The sequence below is a fragment of the Chrysemys picta genome, chromosome 23 (genome assembly GCF_011386835.1).
Source record: "Chrysemys picta bellii isolate R12L10 chromosome 23, ASM1138683v2, whole genome shotgun sequence".
Taxonomy (NCBI): Eukaryota; Metazoa; Chordata; order Testudines; family Emydidae; genus Chrysemys; species Chrysemys picta.
This window is the reverse complement of record NC_088813.1, coordinates 954,236-971,559: the sequence shown is the minus strand read 5'-3', so window position 1 is coordinate 971,559 and position 17,324 is coordinate 954,236. Positions and strand designations below refer to the sequence as shown.

Genomic DNA, 17,324 nt, shown 5'->3' with positions numbered 1-17,324 from the left:
CTTTAAAATTTATTGTCCTTGTGGGTGACAATATGGACTTTTCTTCATTTATTCAAATACATAGGGGTGCAGGAAGTTGCACAAGAAACCGGCCTAAGTCATACAAGTATGGAAATACCCAGCAATTGATAGCCTGCTGGGCGGCTGCCGCACAGGGAACTTAGGGGAGCGGGGAGCTGATAAGGGGGCTGCTGGTCCACACTGGTTCCAAGCCCCCACCAGCTAGTTCCAACAGGCTGCCCTTTCTGCAAGCAATGGACGAAGCAGGCGGCTGCCAAACAATGTTATAAGGGAGCATTGGGCAAATGTAACAACGAAACAACGTTAACCGGGACGACTTTAAAGTGAGGAGTTACTGTAGTTGGGAATCCCGTATGTCCACGGAAATACAGCTATCTCCTCTGATTCCGAGGACTGCTCCATCGGTAGTGGCAGTACCATTGGTACTGGGGCACTCCTGCCTGATGGTTGGAAATGCAACTGCTTCTCGGACATTGATATAGATTCCTCCTCTGGAGTAAAGACCTCCCTCAGGAGGACAGGGTCAGAAAGGAGTGGAGACTGTGGATAAGGGAGGAATATATCTTCTGGTGTTATGTAAGTCTCTGAATAGCCTGCGGTCCAAGAAGTTCCAGCAGTCATGCCTGAAGGCCCCAACTCATCTGTTGCAGCCGAACGATCATTAGATGAACAAGGTGGTGTTAATGACAGGTCTGGACCAGCACTCGTAGATGGAATTGGCGAGCGTTTGTGCTTATGCTTCGGTATCACAGTCCCCATGGGAAAAAGGTGGATCTCTCCTTTTGCACGTCTTGCCCTCCAACCTGGAGATCTTTGGCAGAGGCAGTTCCATGGGTTCTGAGCACAATGTCTGACCTGACTTGGACCAGCTTGGGGAAGGATTGTGTTTCTTATGGACAGTCCACTGTGGGGATCTATTCTTGTGCCCATTAGAGTATCTTCTACTCTCAAGGGAAGCCATGGAGGAAGAGTCCTGGGGCTTCAGTGTTAGAGGCTCTACTCCAAGGCACATGCTTGGAGGGACATTATTGGTCAGTTGAGGCCAATGGACAGGGAGGTCTCGCTGGCCCGGATCAGAGTGGGGCTTCATAGCCTCCTCCATCAGGTACTTTCTTAGGTGAAGCTCTTAGTCTTCTCGAGTTCTGGTGGAAAGGCTCAAGAGATACTGCACTTAGCAAAGTTGTACACCTCACCCAGACAGTACAGGCACCGTTGATGTTCGTCACGGATGGAGAAGGAACAAGGGCAGGACATGCAATTCTTGAATTTCCCTCAATGGGGGGGGGGGGGGGGGGGGGGAGGGGAGGACTACTCTATACTAACTACAAATTTAAACTGCTAAGCTAAGAGATAAAACTATTTACAAATACTTTCTACTTTACAAGTTATGCACAGAATGGAGGAGGACATGTTTCTGACTCAGGCCATGTGGCAGTAAGAAGGAACTAGAGAGGCATCAATCCGCACTGCCTCTTACACCCTCGGTTGAGAGCATGAGGGGAGCTACTGTGCATGTGTGGATCAACAGACACTAATTTTGAAGAATTTCTGGATTTGGGTGCATGGTGTGCATGCACACCCACATGTGGAATACACATAGGTACCATGACTCAAAGAACTTACTTTGGGGGTAAAGTCTGGACTGATTCAAAGAACCCTAAAGCACAATATATTGCTATTTCAGAGAAAAGTTGCCCACTTCAGACACTACATGCAGAAGTTATAGCCATCATAAAGGCTACTTGGACACAAAGAAAGTGCAAAATCAATTACAGAGGTCTGACTAGTAGTATGGCAATTGTATCTATGATGAGGTTTCATTGTGCCGTTCAGCATTTCCTGAAGATTAATCAGAGATGACTTTCTCAGAAAGCACTTGGGATGAAGAAGAAAAATTCACTTACTCTCCTATTATCAAAAAGAGATTGCTGAGGGCTGTTCCTGGAAAGCAGTTTAAAGTGTAGGGCCAGCAGTTCTTGCAGCTATTCTAGTGCAAGGATTTTTGCCAATTTTGTGTTGATGTTTTTTGCACTGTACCCAGTCACTGAATTTAAACCAGTTTTTGGCATATTCTGCATGAAGAGATTTCCTGGATGCCTGAAGGGTCTCAGTTACTTTAATGAACTTGCCTGTTTCAGGACAGCTAGTTCACAGCGAAAAGGTGAGATGAACAGAGAAAAGGATATTAATACCCATTTGCAAGTACCTAGCTGGGGAACAAATATTTGATAATGGACTCTTATCTAGCAGACAAACGTGCACTGGGAGCTCATGTTCAGTTGACTATCTACCATAACCTCCAGAGCTTTTTCAGAGTCACTGTTTGGGCAAAGCCTACATTCTTTGTTCTGAGATGAATATATTTATGTGCTGTTGGAATCTTTATATTTTGATTATATTTACTGTTAGAAAAAACTTCTCCACCATTTCCAACCCCATGAACCTCATAGACTCATAGACTTTAAGGTCAGAAGGGACCATTATGATCATCTAGTCTGACCTCCCGCATGATGCAGGCCACAAAGCCGTCCCAACCCTTTCCCTTGACTCTGCTGTTGAAGTCCCCAAATCCTGTGGTTTAGAGACTTCAAGTAGCAGAGAATCCTCCAGCTAGTGACCCCTGCCCCATGCTGCGGAGGAAGGCGAAAAACCTCCAGGCCCTCTGCCAATCTACCCTGGAGGAAAATTCCTTCCCGACCCCAAATATGGCAATCAGTAGAACCCCGAGCATGTAGGCAAGGTTCTCCAGCCAGACCCTCATTGGCCATTGATACTATTTACCAGCGATGGCACACTGTTCATTTGACTAAAATCATGTTATCCCATTAAACCATTCCCTCCATAAACTTATCTAGCTTAATCTTAAAACCAGACAGGTCCTTCGCCCCCACCGTTTCCCTCGGAAGGCTGTTCCAATATTTCACCCCTCTGACGGTCAGAAACCTTCGTCTAATTTCAAGCCTAAACTTCCCCACGGCCAGTTTATATCCATTCGTTCTCGTGTCCACATTAGTACTGAGCTGAAATAATTCCTCTCCCTCCCTGGTATTTATTCCTCTAATATATTTAAAGAGAGCAATCATATCCCCCCTCAGCCTTCGTTTGGTTAGGCTAAACAACCCGAGCTCCTCGAGTCTCCTTTCATACGACAGGTTTTCCATTCCTCTGATCATCCTAGTGGCCCTTCTCTGTGTCCCAGAAAGCCTCATCAACATATCTCTCTGTCTCCCTTAGCTCCTCCAGTTCCGCCACCCTGGCCTCCAAAGCCCGTATGCGGTCTCTGAGGGCCTGGAGCTCCTTGCACCGAATGCACACATATGCCACCCACCCATGGGGCAAGTAATCATACATGCTACACTGAGTGCAATAAACAGGATATCCCCCGCTCTGCTGGTGGGCTTCTGCCTGCATTCTTTCCTACAGCTACCTAGGTTAATGATAGGGTTTTTGTTTAAATCAAGAAGTTTTGATTATAGTTTAGTTTAAAGGTTTTTGGCTGCCTTTCCAAATACAGTTTGTGATCCAGAGGCCACACTCACTAACATTACATAAATATAAACACTGATATTCTTAAGGTCAATTTAATGCAAAGTGGGAGCTGAAAGTAGCAAGAGAAGTCAGTAGGGCTTGAGGGGGTGGAGCAAAGAGGCAATTTAAAACTTAACTGCCCTGTTGCCTTTCCCCCACACTAGGGGAGAGAAAGACCAAGGGGATAGTAGGAAGTGAGGCAGGAATGTAGGGAGTTACAAGTTCTGACTGCCTTTGCAGCTCTTGTATCTTACTTCATTCTGGTGGCTGCAAACATAGTGCTCTCCAGAGAAATGCCAGTGCAACAAACAAATATCTCCAACAGCCAGAGATGGGACACTAGAAGGGAAGAGCTCTGAGTTACTCCTAGATATCTGGTTGGTGGGTCTTGCCCACATGCTCAGGGTCTCACTGATCGCCAGATTTGGGGTCAGGAGGGAATTTTCCACTAGTTAGATTGGCAGAGACTCTGGGGGAGAGGGGGGTTCACCTTCTTCTGCAGCATAGGTCACTTACTGATTTGAACTATCGTAAATGGTGGATTCTCTGTAACATGAAGTCTTTAAATCAAGGTTTGAGGACTTCACTAACTCAGCTAGAGGTTATGAGACTATTAGAGGAGTGGGTGGGTGAGGTTCTGTGGCCACAATGTGCAGGTCAGAGTAGGTGATCATGATGGTCCCTTCTGGCCTTAAAGTCTAAACAGAAAACAACATAACTCATTGAACTATAAGTAAACATTGAGAGAGAGAGAAAAACAACAGATGGGACAAACAAAAAGCAAACCAGCAGCCATTTTACCAGGGAACATTTTCTTGCAACAGCCCTCAAGTTTCAGAAAGCAAAATCAGTAAAACTGCATTTCTGTACTGATTGTCACAGGAGTCATGGATTCCATGACTTTCAATTTAAAAAAAATATCCCTGGCTTGACGTTTTGGGGTGTGTGGCGCTAGATGGATGCAATAGTAACAGCTAGACCTACACGGCTTCCAAGTGAAAGACTGGGATGCAGGGGAAACTAAGACAGCAGGAACTCTTTAAAGCACTAGTGCTTTATCAGGTAATCACGGGATTGAGTCAGGAATGCAGTAGGTGCTGCAAGGCTGCAATGATGGCCACCAGAGTAGCAATTTTAGAATAGTCTTAACTGTTAATTAAATGTGAATTGTAAATGTGAATTGTAAATTACTTTTACTGAAAATAAAAACAGGCTATTTTGAATAATGCAACCTGTGCATTGGGATTTTTACTAAAAATTCATGATTTCCTTTTTTCACTTTGACCAGCGGGATCACTTATTTATTATTTGCATTGCAGTAGTGTTTTACACCCTGCAGTCAGAGATTGTGAGGCATATTGCAATTTACCATGACAAATCACTAACCTGAATAAATCAAAGAGAAATAACAATCTAGTCATCAGAAACCTCAAACTATTCCCTGAAATAACAACACATTAGCAAAGTGATTATCAACAAAACTGTATGATATTCAAATGTATATCTTTTTAAGAGGCCATTTAACAAAGCTAAGTTTTACCTCATTATAAGGTGAAAAAATGAATTGGAAAATAATCATCAGTCCTATCAGGGTGGGCTGAGTCTCATAGAAACCAAATGCAGCGAAGAGTTCTTTCTGACCAATTAATACTGCAAACAAAAAGAAGCAGAGGAAGGAGTTCATCTAGAAAGAGAGGAAACAGAATATTCCCATTAATATGATCCTTTCAACTATCCACAAGATTATTGCTTAAATGCTTATTACAGAGGTGCTCAGAAGCAGGGGTCCTGCTGAAAAAACTGTATGTGATCATGTAATTAAACACTGTATCATAATGCATATGCACAAGGGGCCAAATTAAGGTTTCACAGGTAACTTAGTTCTGACATTTCCTAACTTTCAAGTACCTTACTTTGCAACCTTAATAATGTTCTTTTAATGTAGTTTTCTGTGTGTAATTATGAATAAAGTCTGTCCATTATCCCTCTCTTCCAACGACTAGGCTGGCTTTATACAGACATGATGGTAGTATAGAGGCAGTTCCTGTGAAAATTTCTGAAGCAGGATTCTGTAGCAACTTTACAGATCTGTTCAGAGTAAGGGTAGGTCTACACTTACTTCCTGGTTCGGCAGCAGGCAATCGATCTTCTGGGATGGATCGATTTATCGCGTCTAGACAAGACACGATAAATCGATCCCAGAAGTGCTCGCCGTCGACGCCGGTACTCCAGCTCGGCGAGAGGAGTACACGGCATCGACGGGGGAGCCTGCCTGCCGCGTCTGGACCCGTGGTAAGTTCGGACTAAAGTACTTCGAATTCAGCTGCGTTATTAACGTAGCTGAATTTGCGTACCTTAGTCCGAAGTGGGGGGTTAGTGTGGACCTGGCCTAAGTGTTATGTGTGTAATGGGCAGCATGGAAGAAGGCACAGAAATGTTTGCATGAAAAATTGACAGTGCGGAAGAAGTGAGGAACTTGTTATAAGAAAGAGCGGAGAAGACATAGGGAGGGACAGATTTGTGAAGGTTCTTAAACAGCAGGTCAAAAAGTTTGAACTTAATACAGTGAAATGGGAGAACCACTGAATAGATTCAAAGAGGGAGGTGATACAGTCCAAGCAATGGTCTGAGGGGATGATCTTAGCAGCCGAATTTGGGCAGGTAGGGAGCAACATGGATATTAAAGTGTGTCATTCTATACCTTGGGGGAGTATCCTGTAACCCCCATATTCCTCATTTATATATAATTGTGATCTTGCATATAAAGTATGCCACGTAAGATATCAGGGGAAAGGTTATGATCTGATGAAAGTCACTGTTCTATTTAAATATGTATATCATTAGTGCATATGAAGTTATGAGATTGTGTTGTATGGTTGTCAGTAAAACATGCTGTAAGTTGGGGAATCGGCCAGGTATTAGCTCCCCAGAGACAACAGCAAGGAAAGTAACCAACGCCCAGGCGGGTGCCACAAACAACCATCAATCGCCATAGTCCCGCAAGGGAGTTACAATTCAATGATTCACCTGCATAAGGCCATACGAGGGGAAGTGCTCAACCTTGCTTGGGGACTCAGCAATGCCCACCAGACGTACCTGGACTTTTGTTCTCCAAGCACATGGGACGGACGGTATAAAACAGAACACAGAGGCCCTATGCAGGGCCTTTCTCCTTCCCGCATCTATGCTGCAAGCAACAAGGACATGGAGAAGACTGAAGAGTTCAGCAGTGGAGACTGGCCCAAGTTTAAGGACTGTATATTAAGGACTGCAATATCCAGTGGGGTGAGAAAAACTGCTTAATCTAGATGTTGCCCAGTCTAACAGAGTTAAGGAGTTTAGACTGCGTGCTTATATTTTCTTTTGGTAACTAGCGCTGACTTTTTGCCTATCACTTATAAATACTTAATTTGTTTAACTGTTTATCTTTACTAGTGAGTTTGCCTGAAGAGCAGTGCAAGATGGCATATTCCTGAGGTACAAGGCTGGGAGTTCAGGGGGGATTTGGTTGGTGTCTTTCTCTGTGCGATTCATGAGTGACTCTGGGAGAATTCATGCAATCTAGCTGGGTGTGGGGATGCACATGGTGTTGTGCTGAGTGATAACAGGGCCTGGAGGGGTTTGCTGCTTGTCACTAGCAAGGCATTGTGAGAGACAGCCCAGGCTGGAGAGATAAAGGGGCACAGCGGTCCCACAGGCCCAGGCCGCACCCTGGGGATCCCATTACATAAAGAAGTCAGAGAAAAAAGTTACAACAGTCAAGGGGGAGATGATGAGCACCTGGGTGAGAGTTTTAGCTGTGTGGATAAAAATAAAATTCCTGATCCCATGCGGTAACCTGACAGTGACATCATAATGTGGATATGCGGTGACCAAGATAAAGAAAGCAGCCAGTGTGCTGCCCCCTGGGATGGGACAGGAGACAATACCAAAGAATGCTCGGGAACCGTCATTTAGACTCTCAGGGAGCAAACACGAGCAATTTTGATGGATTAAGGGATGATTCCAGAATGTTGGGAAGGGAACTCAAGATAGGGTTATTGCTGGGATCTTCAAAGATGTTTCTAGCACCAACAGCAGGTGAAGGAAAGAGATCGATACTGGTAATCAACAGCAGTTTAGAGCGGAATACTGGATATCTTCTATGGAGACAGAAAACTGTTTGAACTAGACAATGCTGGAGCGCAAGGGAAATTTGGGGAATGTTTCTCTAGCTCTTGTGCATTGTCCAGACTGATTTGCATGAGTAAACTGATTTTGTCAGACCTTGTAGCCGGATGCGGCCCAGTCCATGGCTTGGCCTTTGCCAGGCAGGAGCAGCTCCTGCTCCATGGGAAGGAGGGGCAGCCCATAGGCCCCCCGGCATCTGCTTTTTTAAATGTGTCTATGTTGACTTCCTGTTATGCCAGCTTCACCTTGCTCTTAAAGTGCGGTTTGCAGTTTTCTGTCTGAACCACAAACAGCAACGGAAGTCCTCGCTGATGTGAGGGGCTTGCTTAAAGCTATACTACCAATTGTATTCATGCTTATGAATATGTAATCAATATGTAAGAAGTGAGTGAGATAGTATGAGTGTAAGAAACCAGTCGCAATGCTTAAACCGAAATATTACCGTGTAAGGATAATGAAGGTGCATACGGGACTGTATATAAACATATGGCAGTAGTGGCCAGAGAGAGGTAAACCCACAACAGCAAAAACTCAGAAATGAACCAGAAGCAGTAGAGCCCTCTCGCAGACCCGAAGGGGCTTCGGAGACTCTCATCGCCTAGCGGTTCGATCTCTGGGAAGCTGGAACCTGGCCAGTCTGTCACCTAAGATCGAAAGCAACACCTGTGTCTGCAGCTTGTTACCAGTATGCACGGAATGTGTGTGTGAGTATAATTGCGTAAATAAGGGAAGCAAGCAATAAATCAGCCCTCAGTACTACTTCAGTTCGATCTCTGTTTGTGGTTATTTCTTGACTGGTTCCAAGAAAGGGTAACAACCTCACTTCAGAATGGCCCTTTCGTTGCAGCCTGTCCAGTCACCTCATTTTGGGGACCATGGGGAAGTGCTCTACTCCCCAAGTGGAAGAGAGTAGAGCACCCTTCTTCTAGAGCATGATGGAAGATGCAACACACACACTCCACTCAGGGAATCCAGAGCTTCAAAAAGATGTAGTCGAGAAATGATTTGGGGAACATGAGAGAAGCTGAGACTTTGGGGGGTAGGGGGATGTTTTGTAGCAAGAGGAGGACTAAAATGTTGGATGTTGTCTCCCTTTGTTTGGATTGTACTAAGGTGTGCGTTCCCTGAGGGTGTGACTGGATGTGCCGGGCAGAGGAGTTGCCTGCAGGATGCAGAACCCTAGATGGGAATTGTAAACAGGCATCGATCCTGCTTCAGATTCAGAAAGAAGTAGGGGAGCCAGACAAATTAGACAGGAGTAAAGTGCCGATGTGGGAACTTGGCCATGGGTTTACCATACTGTCCCCAAATAGCTGAGAAGATGCTAGTGTAGGACACTGGACACAAGGAAATCTGAATGGCCCAAGGGATGCCACAGACCTCCCCTTCCAGAAGAGTTCATTTGCTGCAGGCAGTAGGATTGTGTGTGAACCATGAAATGTGACAATTTTGGATTGCTGAACATAGTAATTGAAAAAATGCTCCAGGAATACCACCAATATACTACTATTTACCTGGCTGATGACAATATTTTTGATAGTGTGACCTAGCTTCCAGTGACCCAGTTCATGGCCAAGCACTGCCAAAACTTCTTCATTTTTGCATCCTTGCTTCTTATTCTGTGCAAAACGAGAGAAAAATCTCAAACATCTCACATAACATGAGTAACCAGTTTCCTGCCTGCTGATCTGTCTTCTCCAAACTGCATGGTATGCCAGCTCAGAAAGCAGTTATCTTCCTCTTACACACAGAGGAATACAAGTAAAAACTAACCTCTTGTAATATTCTACCCCTTTTTTATAGGGACTCACTCATAGAAGCTGGACTGAATAGGAGCTGGACTGTGTCTAATAACCATTAATGAAGCTACAAACTTTTCAACAATACTACAGTTTTATTTACCAGCAGATGGTCCTATCAACATAGACACCCTTTTATACAGAACTTTCATAATGTCTCTCCACTTATAATGGAACTGAATGAGTTAAATTAACAATATAATGAATAACCATTGAGCTTTATCTGTTTGTTCTCATTTGCTATGTCTGGGGGCCTTAATATACCTCTAAAATAAAAATTCTGGCCTCCAGGCAAGGAGACAACAAAATGAGCTACTGAAAACCAGGAGACATTATCTAAAAGGAAACTGGACACACAGAGATGGTGCACTGCCCTATCCAGAGTGCTCCACAGAGGAGACAGAAGCAAAAAGAAAAGATTGAGGAAAATTCTTGTTCAGGTAAGAACAGCCATACTGGGTCAAACCAAAGGTCCATCTAGCCCAGTATTCTGTCTTCCGACAGTGGCCTATGTCAGGTGCCCCAGAGGCAATGAACGGAACAGGTGATCCATCCCCTGTCACCCATTCCCAGCTTCTGGCAAACAGAAGCTAGGGACACCATCCCTGCCCATCCTACCTAATGGCCATTGATGGACCTATCCTCCATGAATTTTTCTAGTGGACAGAGAAAGGACTCTCTGCTGCTTGGAAGAAAACTCTGCTGAGCCAGCTACCTTCATAATGCTGAGGATGTCCTGTCCTCTCTCTGCTGGTAGGACACTATCTAGACTGACATACAGTATGGTGGAGAAAATTATCATCGTGCAATCAGTCTTTGTAAAATAAATGTGCTTATACTACTGGAGAAGACATCATTTGGAGATATATAAATGTGTTCTTCCAAACAGTTCAAGTCTGAACTATTTCCCTAAAACTTTTATAAACGGGGCGGACTGAAATCCACTTTTTTGGTTCAAGTCAGTTTTACAAATTCAGTCTGGTGGATTACATTTGCTATCCAGACTTTCTCAGGATGCAGACTTTGTTCTGCAGAACAGGTCTGTTTCTGGCCCCAGAGCTGAAATATAACCAGGAGATCAACCCACTCCCACTCTGCCCCCTGAAGGCCCTTCCTGGATTGAAGTCAGGAATCTTTTTGCCAGTCCCTCAAGGCTGGACAGGACAACATGCTGTGACTGCCTGGAAAAGATTTTTGAATGGGGAGAGAAGTAAATTTATCAGGTCTCCAGCTGAAGACAGATACAGGTGAGGGATATACCAAGGTCTAAGGAGGGAAGAAATGGTACAGGAAGGTAGAACCCAGAACTTTTGAGGCGGAAAGAGAGGCCAACAGAGCTCTCAAGAGGTTTTTAGGAACCTCTAAGCCAAGATTCTTGAGCTCTTGGTGTTGCACCCATCCACAACCTTGGAAAGTGCATTTGTACCAGTGTCTCAGAGAGTCTCCTGTAAATAAATATTGAAGTTTCAAATGCTTTCAAGGTTTTGTTTTTACGGTTTCACAATCCTACAACAGAATATGGAGAAGATGTAAGGGAGAATCTCGCTGGGGGAATCAGGAAAACTACATGACAGGAGAACAAAAATGAAGCTCACTTTGACTTTGGACTTTGTGTCATCATCTTCACCGTCTTCTCCTTCTGGGTGTTCTTTGTTCAGTGCAGAGTAATCTTCCAGGAGGGTGTCAAACAACACTATCCGTTTATTCTTGAAGAAGCCATAGAAATAAGCATTGCTATGGGAGGAACGCTTGGAACCTAGTGGGGATGAAAATTCACATTAAAAACATAGGTCAAAGTACTTTGTGTGCATTAAAATCTAATGGTGCAACTTTCTATTTAACAGTCTTTCAAGGGCATTTCCTCTCCACCATGAGGTCAGTAGGCATTGATCCATTGCAAAATGCATTAAATCTCAGGTTGAAGCATATTTTTAGACACCCTGTTAGGTTTGTTTAATCTATTACTGTACTACATACATATTGTAGGGATAGATTTCTTTATCTGCAAAACCTATTATAGAGGCATTGTATACAACACCACAGTTAAGGTTGTGTTCTGAAAAGGACTTACAACGTGGCATACATTTTTCTCTGTATGAAAATAGCCTTTAAATGTGAAATTTTATATAGTTTTAGTTTAGCACTATACAAAAATCAATGCATCACATTCAATGGATTAAAAACTAGCTAGCTGATATATCTCAAAAAGTAATTCCATATGGGGAATAGTCATGCAATGGGTACATTTCTATTAGGGCCTTATAAGGATGTGTTCTTGGTCCACTTCTATTTGAAAAGTTTATCAATGATAGGGAAGAAAATATAAATTCCTTGCCAGAAAAGTTTGCAGTTGACACAAAAATTGGTGGAGTGGTAAACAATAAGAAAAAACGGTTACTCACCTTTGAGATGTGTTGTTCATGTCCATTCCAAGCAGGCGTGTGCGCGCCATGTGCACGCCAGCTGGAAGATTTTCCCTTAGCAGCGTCCGTAGGGTCGGCCCTGGCGCCCCCTGGAGTGGCACCTCCATGGCGCCCTATATAGGGGCCCGCCGACCCTCCACCCCTTCAGTTCCTTCTTGCCAGCACTCCGACAGAGGGGCAGGAGGGTGGGTATTGGAATGGACATGAACAACACATCTCGAAGAACAACTGTTACAAAAAAGTGAGTAACCGTTTTTGCTTCTCTGAGTGATTGTTCATGTCCATTCCAAGCAGGTGACTCACAAACCTGAGTTTAGGCGGTGGGGTCGGAGTTCACTGCGGATTGGAGCACTGCACGGCTGAAGGCTGCATCGTCTCTGACCTGGTGCATGATGGCATAGTGGGACGTGAATGTATGGATTGAAGACCACGTGGCCTCTCTGCATATTTCCTGTGTCGGGACCTGAGCCAGGAACACCGCAGAGGAGGCCTGTGTTCTTGTGGAGTGGGCTGTGATTGGCGGGGCAGGCACCTTAGCCCGATCGTCGCATTCACGGATGCAGGCCGTGATCTATGAGGAGATATGTTGTGATGAGACGGGGAGCCTCTTTATCCTGTCAGACACAGCAACAAATAGGGGTTGATTTCCTGAACGGTTTGGTTCTTTCAATATAGAATGCCAGGGCCCTGCGAACGTCCAGGGAATGCAGCCTATGCTCCGTGCTGGAGGAGTGTGGCTTAGGATAGAATACAGGGAGAAAAATGTCCTGACCCATGTGGAATTGGGAGACCACCTTAGGAAGGAATGCCAGGTATGGCCTAAGGTGGACCTTGTCTTTGTGAAAAACAGTGTATGGAGGCTCGGACGTCAGGGCTCTGAGCTCCGATACCCTCCTGGCTGAGGTGATAGCCACGAGGAATGCAACCTTATAGGAGAGATACACTAATGAGCACGTAGCCAGGGGCTCAAAGGGGGCCCCCATGAGGGCAGGAAAGGACTAAATTAAGGTCCCAAGCCGGAACAGGTTGTCGAGTATGTGGGAAAAGCCTATCCAGGCCCTTGAAGAAGCGCCCGACCAGTGGGTTTGCAAAGACTGAACCACCGTCAGCTCCTGGGTGGAACGCTGAGATGGCTGCCAAGTGGACCCGAACCGAAGAGAGGGAAAGACCCTGCTGTTTCAGATGAAGTAGGTAGTCAAGGACGAGTGGGATCGGGGCGAGCAATGGAGCCTGTCCCCGCTGTTCTGCCCAGATGGAAAACTGTTTCCACTTGGCTGTGTATGTGGCCCTGGTGCAGGGTTTCCTGCTACCAAGGAGGATTTGTCTAACCTATTGTGAGCCCTGCATTTCCACCGGGTTTAGCCATGGAGCATCCAGGCTGTGAGGTTGAGCGATTCCAGATTCGGGTGCCGGAGGCGGCCTCGATCCTGTATGATCAGGTCCGGGAACAGGGGCAACGCGAAGGGAGCGTGCACCCCCGTTGATATAGAACATTGTTGAGGTACTGTCCGTGAGGACTGCAACACACCTGCCTGCCAAGTGAGATTTGAAGGTCAGGCAGGCGAGACGAACCGCCCGTAGCTCCCTGACATTGATGTGCCAGGAGAGGTCCTCTGAGGACCAGAGGCCTTGGGTCCTGAGGTCCCCCAGATGTGCCCTCCACCCCGTATCTGACACGTCTGTCACCAAGGATAGGGATGGCTGAGGGCTAGCGAAGGGTACTCCCACACAGACCTCCCACGGGTCGAGCTACTACTGGAGGGAATCTAGCACTGTTCGGGGAAGCGTCACCACAGAGTCCAGCGCGTCCCTGGCTGGTCGGTACACAGTCGCTAACCAGGACTGATGACGGCGCAGCCTGAGCCTGGCATGGCGTACCACATAGGTGCACGCTGCCATGTGCCCCAGCAACTTGAGGCAGCTCCTTGTTGTGGTGGTCGGGAAACGCCAGAGACCGAGAATGATGTCGGACATGGACTGAAACTTGGACTCCGGTAGGTACACTCTGGCTTGCATCGAGTCCAGAACTGCCCCTATAAATTCTATCCACTTGACGGGAGACAGGGTAGACTTGGCCTCGTTCAGCAGGAGGCTGAGCTCGAGGAAGGTCCATCTGATAAAGACCACCTGAGCCTCCACCTGTGCCTTGGAGCGGTCCTTGATGAGCCAATCGTCTAGGTAGGGAAACACCTGAATCTCGTGGTTGTGCAGGAAGGCTGCTACGACTGCCATGCACTTTGTGAAGACCTTCGGGGCCGCTGACAGGCCGAAAGGCAGAACTGCGAACTGGAGATAGGTGTTGCTCACAACGAATCTGAGGTAATGCCTGGGTTGAGGGATTATCGCGATATGAAAATACGCGTCCTCTCCTGGATCCATGGAGGGAATGATATTAGAAGTTGCTCGTGAGAGGGATCCCTGAAGAGGGACGGGGAGGGGGACTGGTGGGGCAGGAGGGAGGATAATTGGATAGAATATCCCCGCTCTACCGTGCGGAGCACCCAACTGTCCGATGTGATTCAGGACCAGGCTCGATAGAAAGGGGACAGACGTGACAAAAAGGTAGGATTGGTAGGATCCAAAGTCCTGACTGGTAGGTCGTCCTCGACCGCACCATCAAATTTGGGGTTTAGGCCCCGACAGAGGCTGCAGCTGGCCAGACGATTGTCCAGCAGGCAATTGTTGCCTCCTCCTGCCGCTTCTACTCTGCCTATGCGAGAGCTCCGGGCGGTTCTGGGGCTGGTACGGCTCTGGGGCTGGTTCTGGGGTCGGCTGCGGCCTGAATTCCCTGTGGTGGGTGGCTGGAGTGTGGAGGCCCAGCGAGCGTAAGGTAACTCTTGAGTCCTTTAGGCTATGGAGCCTCTTGTCCGTTTACTTGGAAAACAGCGTGGGCCCCTCAAAGGGGAGGTCCTGGATGGTCTGCTAGACCTCATGTGGAAGGCCTGAGACCTTAAGCCAAGACCCCCGCCGCATCACCAGACCAGTGGCCAGCATGCGGGAGGCTGCATCCGCTGCATCCAGGGCCGCTTGGCGGGATGCGCGTGAGATCAGCTTGCCCTCCTCCACCAGAGCAGAGAATTCTGTTCACGATTCCTGGGGAAGGAGTTCAGCGAACTTGGACAAGGCCGAGCACGTGTTATGGCCATACCGGCTCACTATAGCCTGTTGGTTGCCTATGCATAGTTGGAGACCTCCTCTTGAATACACCTTTCTACCAAAGAGGTCCAACTTTTTGGCCTCCCTGTTCTTTGGTGTGGGCCCTTGAAAGCCCTGACACTCCCTTTGGTTGGCTGCATCCACAACCAGAGAGTCCAGGGGAGGGTGAGTATATGGGTGCTCATGGCCCTTGGAGGGTACAAAGTAGCGCCTCTCTGTCTTTTTGGTCGTAGGGGCCAAAGAAGCTGGTGTTTGCCAAAGGGCGCGGGACGTGTTGGCTATCGTTTTGATCAATGGTAGGGCGACCCTAGATGGGCCCGAGGGAGCCAGGATGTCCACTACTGGGTCTACATCCACATCGACCACCTCCACCTGGATTGCCAGGCTCTGTGCAGCCCTTTTAAGTAGCTGTTGAAGCACCCGGTTGTCCTCTAGGGCCAGTGCCGCTGAAGTTCCCGCGAGTGCCTTGTCGGGCGAGGAAGAGGAGGAGATCACCTGCAGAGGACCGTCCTCACTACCACCGGCCTCTCTGCAGGGGCCTGCGGCACACGGTACTCAGGTTGCGTAGCCGGTGCGGATGTAGGATGCAGCACCGCAACCAGCACCGGGGTTGACACCAAATGACGAGGGGCACTGGGCGGTGCCTGCGGCGTTGAAGACATGGCCCCCATCGGTGCTGGTGTCTGACTAGGCGGTGCCGGAGTCTGTTGTGGCACACTCCTGTCGGACGGCGGTGCCGGTGGTGGCGGCATCTGCGCCAGAGCCACCGACGTTGAATAAACCGATGCAGACCTGGAGCGTGGACCATGCACCTGTCCCAGGGTCTGATGGTAAGCCCAGGGAGTCCAGAATGGCCACTGGGAGGGCAGCTGCCACTGCTGCTGCCACGGCGCCGGGTAAGGTTGTTGGCTTGCCTGCGAAGCTGACCTCCTGCTCCTTGATCTACTAGAGTGATAGGATTCCGCCTCCACGGTTTCCGAATATGAAGACCGAAGAGGGGCAGTACCCACTGTTGCCAGCGAGCGGTGCCGCAAGGCCGGAGAACGCTTTCTTCACACCGGTACCACCAAAGCGGTGTTGGGTGGGGACTGTGGCGTCATCATGGCCGGCTTGCCCCTTCATTGGATCGGGGGTGGGGCCGTCCCTGGCAGCTCTTCCGTCCTGCGCGGGGAGGCCGGCACCGGGAGGCTTAATAAGTCCGAGGCCGCCTCTGGCGTCGAAGGGAGGCGCACATCCTCGCTGAGGTCCAGGGACCCAGATCGGTCCGGACTCCACTGCACCCACACAGGGGCAGGAGTCAACGGGATCATTGGAGGGTGCGGTTGTGGCACGGCTTGTCCACCACACTTGTGGATGCCACTGGCCTTTTAAGGTCCTGGTGGGGGGATTCGGCCCCTCACCGGCTTTTGCTTTTTCGCAGGCACCAGAGATGGTGATCGGTGCCGCATGGAGGCCGGTTTTCTATGTCCCGATTCTTAGACTTAAGAGTTCTTAGACCGAGCCTCCTTTCTTGCTAATGGTGCCGGAGTGCTGTGCACCGAAGAAGAGGTGCTGGGTGCCGGGTTGGCAGGCTTGGGGTCCGAGTGTGGCCGCAAGGTCTCCTCCATCAGGAGCATTCTAAGTCTCTGCTCTCTGTCCTTAAGAGTCCTGGGACAGAACCCCTTGCAGATAGTGCACCGGTCTCTTTGGTGGCCTTCTCCGAGGCACCTCAAGCGGGAAGAGTGTGGCTCACTCTTTGGCATAAACTTCCCGCAGTCCGTGCAGAGTTTAAATCCTGAGGACCAGGGCATGCCCCAGGACGGGGCAACGATTAGGTTGGGGGGGGGGGAAGCCCCCCAACAGCTATTAACTATCTACAACACTAATGAACTATGTAAAAACGAACTACAAGCACTCAATAGGGCCACTGCTAGGCTTGCTGCGAGAGCGAGCAAAATTCCAGCTAGCCATCACCGGCGGTAAGAAGGAACTGAGGGGGTGGAGGGTCGGCAGACCCCTATATAGGGCACCATAGAGGCGCCACTCCAGGGGGCACCAGGGTCGAACCTACGGACGCTGCTAAGGGAAAATCTTCCAGCTGGCGTGCATGCGGCGCGCACACACCTGCTTGGAATGGACATGAACAATCACTCGAAGAAGAACGAGTCAGTTATACTCGGCAACGTGGATTGAATGGAAAGCTGGACTGACTTGAACACGCATTTTAGTACAGGTTAATATAAGTCAT

At 48.0% G+C, this 17,324-nt stretch overlaps 1 protein-coding gene across 6 annotated transcripts in view; it reads right to left on the bottom strand.

Annotated features, from left to right (window-relative positions):
* Positions 1-17,324, bottom strand: part of ZMPSTE24 (zinc metallopeptidase STE24) — a 114,257-nt gene that overhangs the window by 14,321 nt on the left and 82,612 nt on the right. For all 6 annotated transcript variants that reach the window (XR_002889769.3, XM_005309379.4, XM_065576789.1 and 3 more), the window contains 3 exons: positions 11,114-11,274; positions 9,234-9,338; positions 5,090-5,233 (listed from right to left, as the gene is read on the bottom strand). Coding sequence is in view for 5 of the 6 variants with exons in the window: in XM_005309379.4 (XP_005309436.1) it covers positions 5,090-5,233; positions 9,234-9,338; positions 11,114-11,274 (410 nt within the window). In the remaining variant the exon portion in view is untranslated. The remainder of the gene's footprint in view (positions 1-5,089; positions 5,234-9,233; positions 9,339-11,113; positions 11,275-17,324) is intronic.